This window comes from Lynx canadensis, chromosome A3 (assembly GCF_007474595.2).
Source record: "Lynx canadensis isolate LIC74 chromosome A3, mLynCan4.pri.v2, whole genome shotgun sequence".
NCBI classification, from domain to species: Eukaryota; Metazoa; Chordata; class Mammalia; order Carnivora; family Felidae; genus Lynx; species Lynx canadensis.
In genome coordinates, this window is record NC_044305.1 from 85768878 (window position 1) to 85787027 (window position 18150).

The 18150-nt window shown below is 40.3% G+C and overlaps 1 protein-coding gene across 1 annotated transcript in view; it reads left to right on the forward strand.

The window, feature by feature from the left end:
- The window catches only part of ANTXR1 (ANTXR cell adhesion molecule 1), a 220721-nt gene that overhangs the window by 68079 nt on the left and 134492 nt on the right, over positions 1-18150 (forward strand). Inside the window, exons 9-10 of the mRNA XM_030310743.2 lie at positions 5272-5332; positions 16043-16141. Coding sequence (XP_030166603.1) covers positions 5272-5332; positions 16043-16141 — 160 coding nt within the window. The remainder of the gene's footprint in view (positions 1-5271; positions 5333-16042; positions 16142-18150) is intronic.

Genomic DNA, 18150 nt, shown 5'->3' on the forward strand with positions numbered 1-18150 from the left:
GCCCTGTTATTTAAAAGACCCTAAAATTGCATTTATAGAGAAAAAGGAAAACCAATACCTAATATGCTAGAATGCCAGTTTATGAAGCCATGTAGATACAGCATTTATTCATTTATTCAATAAATATTTATTTAGTGCCTCCTATGTTCCAGGTAGGCATTGTGATTGTAGTGATGGCTAAAACAAATGCAGTCCTCACCTCTAGAGTTCATAGTCTAAGGAGAAAGATAGACAATGACCAAACAATCAAAAAATATATATATAATTATAAACTACAATAAGTCCTCTGAAGGATGGCAATCTATACGAAAATGTGGATGGATGCAGAAATATTTTATTGGTAAAATCACTAGGGCATAGGTGGGGTAGCAAAATCTATATTCAGTTTGAAGGGTGATGGTGAGGTTAAGGACAGCTGCTAAGTTTTTTCTTGGAGAACTACATGGACATAATCAGTCAATAGGTGGTTTAACCACACTTGGACCAGCCTACTTCATGCTCCAGACACATTAAAACCAGAATGTGCCTTTCATGACAATTAAGGCACCAAGGAACGTGCTCTGAAAGACTTTCTGACAGATGCATGGAAGCAAAAGGCCCTATACTCTGAATGGGTGAAAGAGGCTGGTCTTTATTACAGGCACAAAAAAATCTTTTTTAAAAAATGTTTATTTTTGAGAGACAGAGAGAGAGAGATAATAAGCAGGGGACAGGCAGAGAGAGAAGGGAACAGAGGATCCAAAGCAGGCTCTGTGCTGACAGCTGAGAGCTCAACGCAGGGCTCAAACTGACAAACCTGAGCTGAAGTCAGACACCTAACTGACTGAGCCACCCAGGTGCCCCAACAAAAAAATATTTCAACAGGAAATGACCAAGTAGATAAAAATCGGTTGTTTATTGGGGAAGGAGGCAGAGCAATTAGGGGGAAAAAAATTAGGTGTGTGTATGGTAAGGGAGGGGTTCCTGATAACTCTATGTGAATATCCACAATTATTTAAGGATTCTTGAGAAACCTCTGCAGAAACTGCAAACTTTATAAAAAAAAAGGACACTACAGTTTTAGGAACCAAAAAAAAATAATAAACCTTTATATACAACCTGGACTGGTCCACAATAGATTTCACTTTAAATATATTAAGTAGCTCTTATTACTTGGCAAAGTTCTTTTATATCTGTTGTTCCTCTTACTCCCCCAACAATCTAATGAAGTGAGCAAAAGTAACCATATCACATTGCATTTATATAGTTGTTTGTGGATTTCAAACGTGCCTCCCCATATCTCTTCTTTTTGAAATTGGTCCAAAAGGTGGCAGGAAGATACCATTAGCCATCTTTTGGGTTTCTTTTTCAGCAGATACGATTAAGCAGGAGCCAGGGATGGGTGATGGGATAGAAGCATAGAATGAGCTACTGACTGTCTTTGCCCAAGAGAAGTAGAAATAATAGTAGTATTAACAAAAGTAATAATAACAGCTACCATTGTTTGATGGTATATATGTCAGACATTCTCCTAAGTGCTTTACTATTAAGATTGTTCTGATCACATTTCTTGGTACCTTATTTTCATGAAGGACACTTGTTGGCTGGTGGCCCAAGAGTCATTAAATGACTATCTACTGACCCTTTACATCTGTCTAGATCTGTCTGTAAGACCAAAACCCTTGCCAGTTTTCCTTGAACTCACTCCCTTCCTGACTCTCCAATCTGATATGAATTTGACCACCAAAGTCCAGTTGAATTTACAAACTAAATGTCTCTGCATTTATGTCAGTCATTCATTTTACCATCATACAGCCCTTTGAGGTCAGTGTATTTCTTAATCCCCCTTTTACGGAAAAGGAAACTGAGCTTTAATAACTTGCCCAAGTCCACACGGCCAGTAAGTGGTAGCTCAGATTTTAACATAAATCTTTTCAGAGCCCAAATCTATCTCATCTGTCTCCAGGGCCCAAGTTCTTCAGAGTAATAGTTACCATTAGTTGAGAACTTTTGGGATTCCAGGTACTGTGCTATGGGCACTGCTGGTATTCTCATTTAACCTTCCCAACTCAACAACCTTATGCAGTAGGTACTGTTTATAAATGAGGAAACAGAGACTCAGAGAGGTTATGGAACTTGCCCAAGGTCACACTGCTCATGAGGGAGTTAACCCAAGCCATTTGATTCCAGATTCCAAGCTATCCTCAGTATGTTAAACTGCTCTCCAAAATTGGGATTCAGAGAAGTGAAAGGATTTGTATGATGATAGTTCAGGGCTTACAATCAGGGCCAAGACCCACTCCTCACGTTGAATTATACTTGAGACATATAGTGGTCTTAGCCCAGTCTCCATAAGAAGCCAGTTATACTGTCACCTCTAACACCACCCTGACCCTGTATGAGTCCATTCCACTCCCTCAAGCAATTTCCCAATGTTCTATGCGAATCCTCCATGGCTACCACTGTTCAAGGTGGGGACAGATCCCCTGCCCCTACCACTCCTATCCAGTCTCCAGACCCTAAACTAATCTATTGTCTACTGCAGCTCAGACAGACTGATTATAGTCTGGGCTGCTAATAACCAAGGGAACCCCCCAAATCCACCTACTGCCATTGTGACTTCCTACCTTTTGAAACCAGACATTTCAAACTAATATAAGCTGCAGTCCCAGACAAATCCTGCCCATCCCCCTCACTGATAAATTTTGCTCTATTGGCTGCAGTGTATCCCTTCCAGATGTTTTAAGTTAAGATTGGGAAAGCTGTGTTTTTACTGGATTGAATCATAGAGCTTGGCTGACATTTTTTGGCCCTTCATACACTCCTTAGATTTATCAACTAATTGCAGACGCTTTGAGAGAATAATACAGCATGTGTTTATTATGACAAAACCTGCTAGTGTGTCTTTGTGGTCAGAGATTCACGGGTGTTTCCTCTACCGACCCCTGATTCAGTATTAAAGTTGGTTCAAAAATGTTGGTTCCAAGTCAGGAACGTACATGGGTGAAAATTTCATTTGTGTGTTTTGATGGAGATTGGGAATGGGGACAGGATAGATCCAATAGCTCAATTTTTATTCTTGGGCTATTTTGAAATCTTTAGTTGTGGATGATAAAACGATTTATTAAGAGATGCCATGTGCCTGAGGAATTTTATTTAAAACATAAAAAAAAATAGCTTTGTGTTGTTCTGATGCCACTGTTTACTAAGTTTCTCCATATGGATTAATTCTGTTTCTTCCAATGTGGCCTGTTTGGAGGTTTGTGCCTCAGGACATGTGGAAAGGGGTGGCTACCTCCCTCAGTCAAGGCATCCACCAGCTGAAAGCAGGAAGAGCCCACTGGCAGCAAATGTGGTTGGGAGTAGACAGTCATCATGATTCAAGTAGGACAATTGTCTTCTGGGATATGAGCCCCTGCACACCAGCATTCTAGCAAGCCCCAGCCCTAGAATGTTGCTACCTACATAAGAGACCTAAAGGTCTGGATAAACCATGGAATGGGAAAGGTGGAGAAGGCAGAAGGGAAATACAGATGCCACACATACATCCTCGGGGGCCCTGATCTCAAGTCAAAGTGACAATGAAGGGGACTCAGGAGCTCAGTGGTGATACCAGGTACCCAGAGCCAGGTGTGTGAGGACCACTCACCCTACCCAAGATGGACATAGACGTGGGAATTTCGTTCTGCTGTCGGAACAGTCCCCGGCACTGGTGGGGATCTGAGGCTCTACCTGTGTTTGAGGTGGGCAGGAATGGCTGGGTAAAGCAGAAGCCAGAGAAACAAGGCAAATGCTGACAAAAAGGAACAAATTGCTTCCTACTGTGGTATCCTGTAGAAGCTGAAAACAAATAGAGAAATCAATGTACGACAATGCCTTTAAATTGTACAAGAGCGGGAAGGAATAAAAGTAGCTGGAAATCTGAATTCTAGAATTGTCAAAAAAAAAAGATATTACTTCTTAGGACTTTTGGGTCTATAGAATTACTTAAAACACATGATTGTGAGAAAGCCTGTTTCAATGACTAAATTTTAGTGTGTTGTCATCTGCATGTGAGATAAAGATTTTCTGAAGTATGGTCTTCATTTTATTCATTTCCTTTCACAATGCTTCTCTATGAGGATGCCCAGATTTCTCTCTGGAATGGGTAAATATTATCTCTTCTGAGAAACTGGTTTGTTTTTTATTCCGGTGATTGAGAATCTCATAAAAATTGCCTGTCCTTCTCATTTGCTACTGGAAAGCTTAGAACTAAATCCATGAGCCATTCCTAGCAAGGACATAAGTTCTTCACAGCATATATTTTTTATGCTCTTCTCATTCCTTACTTCATCTTCCCCTTATTTTTTTTCTTTAACCCATTTTCTCCCCTTTTGTAATTTATTGTATCTTATGGTGTCTGTATCACTTAAGCTGGAACAAAGAAGCATATATAAATACATCAATGCAAACAAATGGGTGTTTCCTAAAGCCAAAAGAAGCTTTTTTCCTTTTACAGACTTTAAAAAGACTCTTTTTACAGAGTCCATTTTCATTTAAGGGAGGCTATCAGGGTCCAAAGAGTGAGGCACAACAAGCAGCCTTAAGTGTCGTCTCTGGAAACTTCTTTCCAGACTTTTCTAACAAAAAGGGAATTCTGAATGATCTGAAAATGATTCTCCGTCTTACCTCTCCAGCTTTATCTATTATCACTCTTTTATTTTTACTTTTCAAGCTCCTTGAAAGAGGTTCAGCTAAAGAGGTTTATATATTTCCACTTCCTTGCCTTTGCTTAGGCCATTCCATGCCTGGATCCCAACCTTCCCCTAAACTCACTCCTCTCCACCTGACAGAGTCCTACCCTCAGCACCCACCTCTTCCATAAAGTCCTTCCCAATTACTAGCCCTCCCTCAGTGATTTTTCCCCCATGAACTCCACAGCTCCTAGTATCTGCCCTTTCACCCTGCACCTACCACAATGACAAGGCATTGTTATTTATCTTTTCAAGTGTAAGTCCCATTTCCCCAACTAGATGTTAAACCTTTCATAACCAAGATTGGCATATCTTAGACTCCCTAAGTATCTGCTGAAAGAACAAATGAATGAATAATTCTCATGGCATTTGGGACACCCAGAGGCATCTATCATAATGTTGGCTCATTAAATGTTTGATGTTAATATTAGTAAAGATGTTACCACCTACCCACTACAACATAATATCCTTGAACCTTCCTATCATGGTAACTAAAAGCAAAACTCTGCTTCTAATAAAATAAGTTGTGCTTTGACTTTTTGATTTCCTCTCTTTCTAGATTTTAAAGAAGTCCTGCATTGAAATTTTAGCAGCTGAACCATCCACCATATGTGCTGGAGGTAAATTGAAATTAAGTGTTAATTGGTCTCATACAAATGATGGTATTTTGAGTTCAAATCACATGTTTATTTCATTGGTGGGGAGAAGAGGACGGTGGAAAGAGGAATAGAAATTGCTAAATAAATTTGCTCCTAGGGAAAAAAGAAAAGAAAGAAGCAATATGTCAGTTGTTTGACAAAGTCTGTCCAAATTCTCTTCTTTCACGGGAACTAATTACGAGAGTATCGCAGAAATACTGCATTCCCACACATCACCACCAACATCCTGCTCTGACTAGAAGTGGAACTGATCCAGAAGAACCTGTTAAGAAAAAGAATTGAAAAATCCTACCTTCTCAAATTTGACAAAAGCGTATGACCACATGTACCCAGTGCCAGGGCCTTCTAAGAGGTCTGTGCAGTGAGGAGCCTCAATTAGGGGTAATAGCTCAAGGTAAATCCACCTTCCCAATTTTTATACGTCCTTCATTTTAAAATAATTAGAAAATAGGGAGGTTCCTTAATTACGCAATTACCGCATTCATGAAGAAAACCCAGACTTGCAGTTTAGCAATGTGCAAACTAGGTGTGTTGCAACCTTTTAGTGAATCAGAAAGTCTAAAGACAATTAAAATAATTCCTGTTAATTCATAACATAATCAATTCCCCTTCTGTAGGATTCTTGCAGACAGAGAAAGAATCTTATCTGCCTAACAGAGTACCTGGCACTTAATAGATGGTCAGTCACTTAATGTGGGCTGAGTATCTTGATTCATTATTTCTCCAACAAACAATGCACTGATTTTTTGCCTATTTGACCCTTACTAACTCCTTTCACTTAACCACAAGAAATTAACCTAGTACCTTTGAACCAATTAAAAATGAAGCAAAATCAGAAACTAATAGTCAAAGAGAGAACAAGGCCAAAGCAAGCAAACAACAAAAATCCCAACTACTTGGGCAACAGATAATAATTCTTGAATCACAGAGTAGTCAACCAACCTCTCCTTTATATATCATTGAGATTTGAGACACTGAAAATACCACATATATAAACTTGATGAAGATGGCACAGAAATATCAGAGTCTGATCCCAGCAAATTCACATATTTCAATGTTTCTTATGAAATGGAAAAGAAAAATAAGGAATTAAGAATGAAGTAAAAGATTTTTTTTAAACTAAGGAACTACAAGAAAAAAAAATTAAAATGCATTAATAAATTTAAACAGATGAGACCAATTCAACTACAAATCATTGCAAGAGCTATTTCTTTGGTAGAACCCATAAAATAGACAAATCTCTGGTCAATCCAATCCAAGGGAGCTTTCTTTTGACATTTTTTAAATCTTTGGCATATCTGCAATACTGCATATTTTATAAACAAACAGTAATTTCCTGTATTAAACTACCCAATTCGGTTTTCTTTTATTTTTTATAAAGAAAAAAAGATAAGACACAATAATGGAAGCTAGCCCTTGCTGTTGAAAAAGGCAAGCTCCCATCTCTCTTAAATGAGAACCATAAGGATTGAAACATGCTAATTAGAGAATAACGTTACTAAGGAGAAGAGGAAACTTCTGAAAGAAAGATACCCTTACACCAAAAGTTCTTCCATGGATTTTCCTGAAGGGCTACTGCTGATCATTCTCTAGAGTAAGTTGGGCTTTCCTGAAGCACTGGCACCCTTTTTATTGTCCACGGCAGTGAGCACCTGTCAGGTAGACCTGAGCATACCCACTGTGTGATTTTCATTAGGCTACTGCAAAGACCCAGGGATTTACATCAAAGTGCTTTGAAAAACATAAACTGTTGTACAGAGCAAGGTGACATTATTATCATCAACATCATTGTAATGAGAATTGAAGGTCAATGCAAGAATCGTGATGTTGATAACATACTTAGATGAGAAAAACATGCCCATTTGTTTTCTTTACTTTATTTCTTTTCTTTACTTTATTTCTTTCTTTACTGAAAGAAAATTGGGGAGAACATCAATAAAGCTCAGAGTACCTGCAAAAGGATGAACCCAATATGTGTGGGAGGTAAAAAGAAACAAGAAGTAACTGATTGTTCACATTTCTAAAGTAGAATGGTGGGACTGAGCCCTAGAAAAATTTGTGAAAAAAAGTAAAATTCACTTTCACCAGAAATCTTTCTTCTCAGCCCCCTCCCCTATGAATTGCGTCCCTTCCCTGGTCCCCAGAGCAGCCCCTGCTTCGGAGCTCCACCCAGGCCTGTCCTGGTCAAGGCACTCTATGCTGACAGTCTTGTTCCCCCAAGACAATGATCTCAGCTGGCTCTCACCGACAACTCAGCAACAGCCATAGTTCTGACAGCAAACTGAGCTCTGAGAGAGGCAGAGAGATAATGCACTGGGCAGACAACAAAACTGAGATCCAGCACAGATCTTTATATGTCAGGCTGCAAATAACAGGGTGAAATTTAATGGGGCAGATACAAAGTGTGGAATTTGGGTTCAAATGCCAATTTAGGGAAACCTGACTTAGTAGCAGTTCATGCAAGGAAAAAGAAAAAACAAGGACAGATAGCTATCTTTATAGCCAACAAGAATACCTCTGAGGGAAAAAAAAAAAAAAGCTGACAAGATCTTTGGGTAAGTGTCCAGGGTAAGAGAGCTAATTTCATGTCTTCCAATTCCATGTTTTTTTTTAATATGAAATTTATTGTCAAATTGGTTTCCATACAATTTGTTTTCCAGTGCTCATCCCAAAAGGTGCCCTCCTGGATACCCATCACCCACCCTTGCCTCCCTCCCACCCCCCATCAACCCTCAGTTTGTTCTCAGTTTTTAAGACTCTCTTATGCTTTGGCTCTCTCTCCCACTCTAACCTCTTTTTTTTTCTTCCCCTCCCCCATAGACTTCTTCCCCTCCCCCATAGACTCCCCCATAGACTTAAGTTTCTCAGGATCCACATAAGAGTGAAAACATATGGTATCTGTCTTTCTCTGTATGACTTATTTCACTTAACATAACACTGTCCATATTTAGACCATGGCCCAAGTCACACATTTTAAAAATGGCATTGACAAAGGCATGCCCATAGAAAAGGTGGTGGTGGATCTGGAAACAATACTAAAAATTCATTCACAGATTCTTTCCTTCCTTCCTCCCTCCCTCGTTTCCTTTTTTCCTCATCCTTCTTTCCTCCCTCCCTCCCTCTTTCTTTTCCTTGCTTGCTTTTCTTTTCCTTTCTTTCTTTCCTTTCCTTCTTCTTTTCTTCCTAGCTTTCTTTCCTCTTTCTTTCCATCGATTCTTAGTGTCTACCATGTACCAACCAACATGAAAAGACATGAGTACACAAATGCATAGAGCTTGCTCCCAACCACCCACGAAATTCACAGTCTACTCTGGCAGATAGTCTTATGTTCAGATACAGTAGAAAACCACACATGAAGCTCTGCCGTGGAGATCTGCTCAAAGAGCAGTGGAACAATAATGAGATGCTGGTGGAATGAGGAAGGTCTGAAGTAACCATGGAGATTCACACACAGGATTGAGACCCTGGCAAGAGCATCTTCAGAAACTCACAGAATTCCCATGTGGAAAGGAATTATTATGCTTACTATGTGTAGCTTCTGGAGACCACCATGGAGAAGTTGGGAAGGATATCAGGGAGGCGAATTTGGGCTTAACATTTACAAGGGAACATTTACAACTAAAGCTTTCTAGCAATGGAATGGATGGTCTAAATTTTCCACCCTTAGAATTATGTGAGCAGTGGCCATCTGTAACTAGATACTATCCCCCTTTGGGTGTCCTTTATAATTTTAAGTTTCTAAAGTCTTAATTCAATTTCAGCTAAGGCATAATTTCAGCTAATGGCTGATTTTTTTTAATGGCAAAGAATCCAGTATACCTGGAACTATTTTGCATTTTAACACAAAGTCTTAATGGGGAAAGGGAGTGAGAAGAATATTAATCTGCTCTGATCAGAAAGAATTTCATTCAGGGGCACCTGGGTGGCTCAGTTGGTTAAAGGTCCGACTCTCAATTTTGGCTCAGGTCGTGATCTCATGTTCATGAGTTCAAGCCCTGAAGAGGGCTCTGCACTGACAGCACGGAGCCTGCTTAAGATTCTGTTTCCCTCTCTCTCTTCCCCTCCCCCACTCACTCTGTCTCTTTCTCAAAATAAATAAACTTAAAAAAAAAAAAAAAGAATTTCCTTCAATGTCATGGGTTTAACTACTTGGAGAGAGAACCTTCCCCGAGGTTACAAATGGGCAGCCTATAAGCCCTCTCTCGTCTCCACACAGGTTCTTTTTGATACACACTACATTTTTAAAAAAATCATAAATTTATTACCAACATTTAAGAATCTGATTTTGCCTAAAAATTCAGATTTCTATCATGTCTTAAAAAATCACATCTAGTAACACTGGGCTTGTATTTATTGCAAGATAAAGATTATTGGAGACTGAATAACTTCCCTTTAAAAGAAGCATGTATTCTTTCCAGTTCACCATACTCCCCACCATTCCCCACTGTCACCCCGAGACACGGGCCAAGCATATGGTTACTATTTAGCACATGCATATGTCACTGTATTTATAGTTCGTGTTCTAAAACATGTAGGAATTCATCTGCTCAAGCACCCTTGACATTACCTGCATTTAAATAATTCTGTTTCCCTTCCAACATAGACTCTTTTAAAAAGTTCCTAATTAATATTTTTACAGATTAGCCTCTGTAATTAGGAGAGTTGACCCCTTGTTAGAGTGGCCCTGCCTAATTTAGCTCCTCCTCAGGAAATGCATGCTTTTGCCTAAGTACAATTTTCCTCTGGTCCCACTCAGTTGGCCTCAAACTTGAATAGCTCACAGTGTTCGATATAAGCAAGTTCTCCAGGAAGGAACTAATTGGAATCAAGTGTGCAAACTGCCAACTGTTCTACATTTGATGTTGTTGTACTCCAGAAACAGAAGATCATATTTAACTCCTCACATTGTCCTCACCATTCCTACTGTGCTGTTTCCCACCGTTGGTAGTAAAACTGCGTGGGTTTGCACAGAAAGAAGGTAGTTTTAGGCTTCATGTTTATCATTTGGAATTGGATGCTTAAAAGAGACACATTTAAGCAACATCAAACAGTGGTTTCATTTCTTTGACGTTTCATTGTTTTTCAAAGAGCTCGTGCCTGGCCCTTAGGCACCTCTTGGGAATGGCTTACTTAATTCTCTGCTTGGCCCTTTCTTCTCATTTAAAGATGTTTCTGTTTGGAGGAGGGACTCTCACACACTATTAGTGGAAATGTAAAATGACACAATCACTTTGGAAAATAGTTCTGACCATTTTCTTTAAAAATGAAACATACACCTATCATACGACCTGGCTGTTCTACTCCCAGGTATTTATCCAAGAGAAAAGGAAGTCTGTGTCCAGACGGAGACTTGGACACAGATGTTAATAACTGCTTCATTTTTAATAGTCAAGAACTGTGAAGAACTCAAATGTTCATCAACAGGCAATGGACAAACAAATTGCGGTTTATCCATATAGTGAATGATAGTCAGCAATAAAAAGGAATAGACTATGCATAAATCTCAAAATAATTATGGGTGAATTTTTAAATAATTATGCTGGGTAAGAGAAGCCAGACAAAAAATGTATTTACTGTATGATGCCATCTACATAAAATTCTAGAAACTGCAAGGTAATCTACAACAAGAGAGGGGATCAGTGGTTGCATGGTCATGGGGAGGGGCAGGAGGGAGATCTTACGAAGAAGCACTTGAAAACTTTTGAGAGTGATGGTTGTGTTCAGTGTCTTGATTGTTGTATCGTCCCATGATTATATACATATGTCAAAATTTGCCAAGTAATATACTTTATATGCAAGTTACTTATGTCAATTATACCACACTAAAGCTTTTATAATTAAATAGCTATAAAATCAGAAAGTTCTAGAATAATTAAGACATCAGAAGGTACTTCATACACACCAGTCTCTATTATATTTATGTTTCATGTCACATTAAGCATCTAATAGGAAAGAAAGACTAACTCACAAGGTGAAATATCAGTAACAATAATTTTGCACAAGTCTTAGGCAACCAGAGCAAATGGAGAATGTAAAGATGTCTCATTTTCAATACAGTGAATAATAAGTGATCTTTACTGAGATCATCGCAAAACTATGTGTTCCACATTTCAAAAAGAAAGAAAAGAAAAGAAAGGGAAGGGAAGGGAAGGGAAGGGAAGGGAAGGGAAGGGAAGGGAAGGGAAGGGAAGGAAAGGAAAGGAAAGGAAAGGAAAGGAAAGGAAAGGAAAGGAAAGGAAAGGAAAGGAAAGGAAAAGAAACAAAGGGAGGGAACAGAATAAATTAAGTTTATCCAACTATTCATGGACTTTATTTTTTATTTTTTTAATTGAGCTATAATTCACATACTATAAAATTCACCCTTTCAAAAAGTGCAATCCAGTGGTTTTTGTTATATACACGAAGTTGTACAACCATAACCACCATCTAATTCCAGAATATTTTCATCACCCCAAAAAGAAACCCTATACCCATTAAGCAGTCACTCCCCATTTCCCTTCCCTCCAGCCCTGGCATCTGCCAGTTGAGTTTCTGTCTCTATGGATTTGCTGAACTTTTCATATGGAAATGAAATGGAATGGAATCATGCATTATGTGGACTTTCACGTCTGGCTTCTTTCATTTGGCATAATGTTTTCAAGATTCATCCATGTCATGGCATGTGTCAGAACTTCATTCCTTTTATGGGTGAATAATATTCCATTGTATGAATACCATCTGCATCAGTTGATGAACATTTGAATTGTTTCTGCTTTTTTGCTATTATGAATAATGCCATTATGCACATACACGTACAAGTTTTTGTGTAGACATGCACTTTCAGTTCTCTTGAGTACATACCTAGGAGTGAAATTTCTAGGTCATAAGATAATTCTATGTTTACCTTTTTGAGGAGCCACCACACTATTTCACAGAGCAGGTGCCCCATTTCGCATTCCCAACAACAAGGTAGAAGCGTTCTAATTCACTCACCAATGCTTGTTTTTGTCCATCCTTCTTATCACAGCCATTGTAGTGAGTATGGAGTGATATCTCATTGTGACTTTGATCTGCATTTCCCTAATGACTAATAGTGTCAAGCATCTCTTCATTCATTGACCTTATTAAGCCTCAGAAAACAAACAGGATTAGATCTGACTGTACATGAATAAATGACCATCTTTTCCCTCCTATTTATTCCCTTCCTGTACCAAGATGTGTCATTTATTTATTCTTTCAATACTGAGACTGGCTCAGCCCTGGATTAGGCACAGTCAAAAATTTTAAAGAACTAGGAATGATGGCCTCTACTCTCAGGAAGTTTAAATTATAATTGAGAATGAAGTGAAGAAAGAATCATAATAAACATATATCTTAAAGAATATATATCTTAAAAGATGAGATTAAAGATCATTTCCAAGTAGAAATTCCTCCCTAAAGCCCTACAATCCCTAGGCACTTCTTATAGGAGCAGTTACCCAACAGGCAAATTGCCTAAAAACACTTGGCTGTACATATTGTGAAAGGTGGGTTCGGGGCTCTCTGGATAAATGAACTTAAATCATCTGTCCCGGTTCTCACTTACTGGCAGATTCGCGAGACAGAGTTTTGTTACATAACTTGCATGTGTGAAGAGCTGACATTCCAGTCAGGCTGCAGGGGCAGATGTTTGGGCCCTTCTGGAAACCAAATGTGCGCACGAACACAGAAACCATACCCGGCAGGGTGGGAGCATGCCTCTGCTCTGGTGTGGTTCCCAGAGCATCATTTCCTCCATTTTCTCCCCGGGCCGAGGGGGTTAAGTTGTTCGCTTTCCACCATCGCCACGTCATGGATCGTGGCTGTCTTTCTTTCTAAACACCCTGAGGTCAGGCCAAGCAGACATGTGGGCAGCCTTTTTTATAGAGGACTCAGCAGCTGAACTGGTAATGCTAGAACATGGTGTTAGAGAAGAGAGCTTGGCATGTGGCCTGCATTTCCAGAGTCTTGTCTCCCACTGATGTTTGAGGAAACAAGAGAAGTAGCACAGCAGTGAGGCCGAAAACATTTTGCATCAGCAAAAGTGTCCAACTGAGGATTCCTGGATGTCTAACGTTCAAAATAAAAAATAGGAATAGGTTTCTATAGGCTTAAATGAGTAAAGGAGATACAATAAGATTCTTCCACAATGTTTGACACTTAATAGAATGCTCGTTGAAGTAACTGCGTCATCAGTCACATGCCCAGCAGACATCTAGAGAAAATCAAGTCCATCCTTCTAAACTTAGCAATTGCAGGGGCGCCTGGGTGGCGCAGTCGGTTAAGCGTCCGACTTCAGCCAGGTCACGATCTCGCGGTCCGGGAGTTCGAGCCCCGCGTCAGGCTCTGGGCTGATGGCTCAGAGCCTGGAGCCTGCTTCCGATTCTGTGTCTCCCTCTCTCTCTGCCCCTCCCCCGTTCATGCTCTGTCTCTCTCTGTCCCAAAAATAAATAAACGTTGAAAAAAAAAAATTTTAAACTTAGCAATTGCATAAAGATGCATATGTAAATTCTTAGTATTCATAGGACTTGTGGTCCTGAAAAACCATTTGCCCATGACCTTAATTACCATAGTTCAATACTAAAGCAGTGAACACTTGGATAGAGTTCCAGTTTTGCTGCTTACAAATCACATGACCTTGGGCAAGTCATTTAAAATGTCAGAATCTCAATTTTCTTATCATTAAGGTCCTTTTTACTTCTACAAAGCATTCTGTTCTAACTTGTACTCTTTGTGGCCATGTGGTGCCTCTGGGTTCTCTTGCTTGGGTTTTAATTTCTTGCCTCCCTATCCAGGCCAGCCCCACTTTTCTGCAAAACAGCAAACCCGTCTAAAACGAAAATAAAACAAACTTTTTAAAAATCACAACTTCAGTCTCGAAGCTGATCATAGGTCACAAGACAATGAAGATCCTTTTCAGCCTAATGGCTGAGTCCTAGGGGGATGGCATTTGATGCCTGCCTGACACACTGTGATTCCGGCTCACCTCTGACAGCTGCTAGCCTGTGATGTGGGACCAACTACTTAACCTCACTAAGATCAGTTTTCTCACTTGTACCTCTCTGGACTGTGGTGAGGCTGAAATGACATTGGACATATACAAGGCTTATCACAGGGCTTGGCACACAGTGAGGGTGCGATTAGCATCCAGTATTATTATCTTGGCAAACACGATCTTTAAATTCGCTTCCCGGGAATGAAGGGGACTTTCACTCATGACATTTATTAAGTCTGGGAGTGATCCCTATGCTAGTTCTCTAACCCCCTTCTTCCTCCAACAAAAATGTCCATTTTGTATAGCAATTTACCATTCAAGATCCACTTTCACAAATATTGCGTTTTCCTCTGACTTTTAGTCTATTTCTTTTTCATATATCACACATTTTTAAAGTTTATTTATTTTGAGAGACAGACAGAAAGCGAGCAGGGGAGAGACAGAGAGAGAATCACAAGGAGGCTCTGTGCTGTCAGCTCAGAGCCCAATGCGGGGCTTGAACCCACAAACCTGTGAGATCGTGACCTGAGCCGAAACCAAGAGTCGTATGCTTAACTGACTGAGCCAGCCAGGCACCCCCTAAGCCCCAATTTTTATACACAAAAGAATGAGAAAGAAAGAAAGAAAGAAAGAAAGAAAGAAAGAAAGAAAGAAAGAAAGAAAGAAAAAAAAAGAAAGAAAGAAAGAAAGAAAGAAGAGCATGGACTATTAGTTACTAACAAACTTACGCAAATATTTCTAAATATTTAGTTAACAAATTAGCTTTTTTTTCCTTTTGTAAGACTATCATAAAGGATCATGATTTTTACTTCATAAGAATTTTCTCAACCTACATGAGTTCTACATGCATTATGCCAATGTGAAATTGATAGGCAGGGCCAGAGACCTGCAAAATATATTCTTTCTATATAGAGAAAAGCAAGCACTACATTGAAGGGCCAAAGTCAGTTCAAGCAGATAAGGCTGGACAATGACCACTAGATAAGCAAGATTCTAATTTGTCGCTAAGTATAACTATTCCTACATAATCCTAGGTGTGCCCAGTAGAGACAGGAGGACCTGAAGCAGCATCAAGTAATTCCTGACCTAATGTACCATTTTGCTAGTTGTGGAAGAAAAGACACCACCTGACAGTTACATAATCACCTGCCACATCGTTCAGGACAGACCGTGAATGCCATAAGGCAGTGATTTTCAAAAAATTTGAGGCACCTTGGGCTCTAAAGAAAGGCTTTCAAGGGAACCCAGTATGTAAAACAGACACAAGAAATGCTGAGTTGATTGGAGGAGAGGTGGAGAGCCCCCTCCTCTGTGCCCCCACCCCAGCTGCAGAGATCACGGTTTCTTAAGCTGCCAGGACTTGAGAGATAGGTAAGATTTGAAGGGACAGAGAAGCGGGGAGGAGGGCATTCCAGTAGGAGGAAGAAGGCAAAGGCAAGAAGGCAGGAATTTAAAGCAAGAAATCATACACCTTCCCCATGTGCACCTGGTGAGACAGATGTGGTAAGCAAGTGGTAAAAAGGCACCCTCGTGGCTGCTTTAGGTTTCCAACCTGAACCAACTTCCTAATATTTTAAGCCTGGTGAAACAGTTAACAAATGCCCTGCATCAGGGCAGATGGCAAACTTAAGGTTAGCGGTCTGCAGTCAGATGACATGGCTTGTCCTTCCTCCTTTCAGAATCATTCCAAGTGGTCGTGAGAGGAAACGGCTTCCGGCATGCCCGAAACGTGGACAGGGTCCTCTGCAGCTTCAAGATCAACGAGTCAGTCACGCTCAGTAAGTTCTTGCAGACTTGTGGGTTTCTTCAGCCGGCTTTGGGGAAGGGTTTCCCAGCTCTCCATCTGCCAGCATGGCCTCCCACAGGGGACCGCACAGAGAAGGGCCTTCCCCTCCAGAGAGGCGTCCCGCAAAGGCATAGGTAGCCCCTAAGGTGTCCCATCAGGAAAGGCAGCAGGGCTCTTGTTTCTCAGTCCACTGACGTCTATGCTAAGCTACTCCCTCTTTGGTGGCCATGCCGGTGCTGCTTGGTTAGAGCTTGGGAAGCTTGATGTTCCTGAACAAAGTACTAGGTGCCGTCAAGAGTGAAAAATAGATGGTCTGAATTCATTAATTCTGAATAAACCAAAAAGCCAAACTGTTAGGCTTGCATGTGTAGATTCTGGAAGTCTTTCCAATCTGGATGATTCTTGCCTGGAGTAGCCAAGAAACTCTCATCATGGTGAATACCTGACATGAAATACAGGAATACGGAAGTAAAACTAAGGGCATTTCATGCGAACAATGAATTATTATAACACTGGCACTGTTACAAGACATTTGTAGCAGGCAAGTTCTTAATTTAAAGACATGTGTGATTCATGTAGCTGTCCAGGAGAAGTGGGGAAGTCTGGTTATGGAGGGGACAGATGGCCAGGAGCCCTGGTTATTATTCACATCTGGCATCCATCACACAGATAATTATTGATTCAGTATCTACAGTGATAAATGGTAATAATACACTGCATTTTGTGTAATGCTATGTCCTTTTAAATGCTTCACATCTTTTTGCCACAATAGCACTAAGAGGTAGAAAGATCAAGGAGTATGGACAGACACATGTTTACTGACTCAGCAGTGGCTCTAGTGTCGACCTGATAGCCTTATAGCACAGGTGCTATTCTGCTTTTAAAAAGGAAGAATTGGGGGTGCCTGGATGGCTCAGTCCACCTCTTGATTTTGGCTTGACCTTGAGCATCCACCTCTTGATTTTGGCTCAGGTCATGATCCCAGGGTGGTGAGATCAAGCCCCACGTCAGGTTCCACAGTGAGCCTGGAGCCTGCTTAAGATTCTCTCTCTCTCTTGGGGCGCCTGGGTGGCTCAGTCCATTAAGCGGTCGACTTCGGCTCAGGTCATGATCTCACGGTCCGTGAGTTAGAGCCCTGTGTCGGGCTCTGTGCTGACAGCTCAGAGCCTGGAGCCTGTTTCAGATTCTGTGTTTCCCTCTCTCTGACCCTCCCCCATTCATGCTCTGTCTCTCTCTGTCTCAAAAATAAATAAACGTTAAAAAAAAAAAAGATTCTCTCTCTCTCTCTCTCTCTCTCTCTCTCTCTCTCTCCTCCCCCCCTTTGCCCTTCTCCCCTGGTCATGCTCTCTCTATAAAATAAAAAATAATAATAAGAATTGAGGGATATGTTTTTTTTTTTCCTCCTTAACATCTTAAAACCCACTTAAATATTTAAACAGAGATAGGCAATGGCTTCCTTACAAACATCTGGAATTCCTGGCCTTGGAATAGTTCCAAACATTTGAAACATTCAGTTAGTTTTCTTGATACTTGCCTTGAAATGCTCTCACATATCTAAAATGTACATGCTATTTGAAAACATTTTGAAAAGTCCTTGAATAGCCATAGTGTGAAAGCTAAATGTGTGCTCTCTACTGAGTTCTTCCTTTTTCTCCCCTTTCAACTGTGATGTTGCTCAAGTACACATTCCCTCTCTTCTTAGCCAAAATCTCAAATCTAAGATCAGAAACTCTTGAGGGTTTAAGCTCCAAGACATCAAGCCTTCAAAGAAGGTTTCACACACAAGTGAGCCTTCAGACCCAGCCCTTCTCTAAAGATGGGTGGAAATGGGGTGTAGTGTTGCTGTTGCCTGAAAGGTTAGACAGAGATGCTATGTTAGCATAACATGAAATGCAAATTTACTTTGGATTTGTAGAGTGACATTCTGAAGGCCTGTTTTTCCAGCTTGTCCAGGAAATTTTCTTTCTTGGGAAACCCAGCTCATTCTCTTTCCCCTTCTTC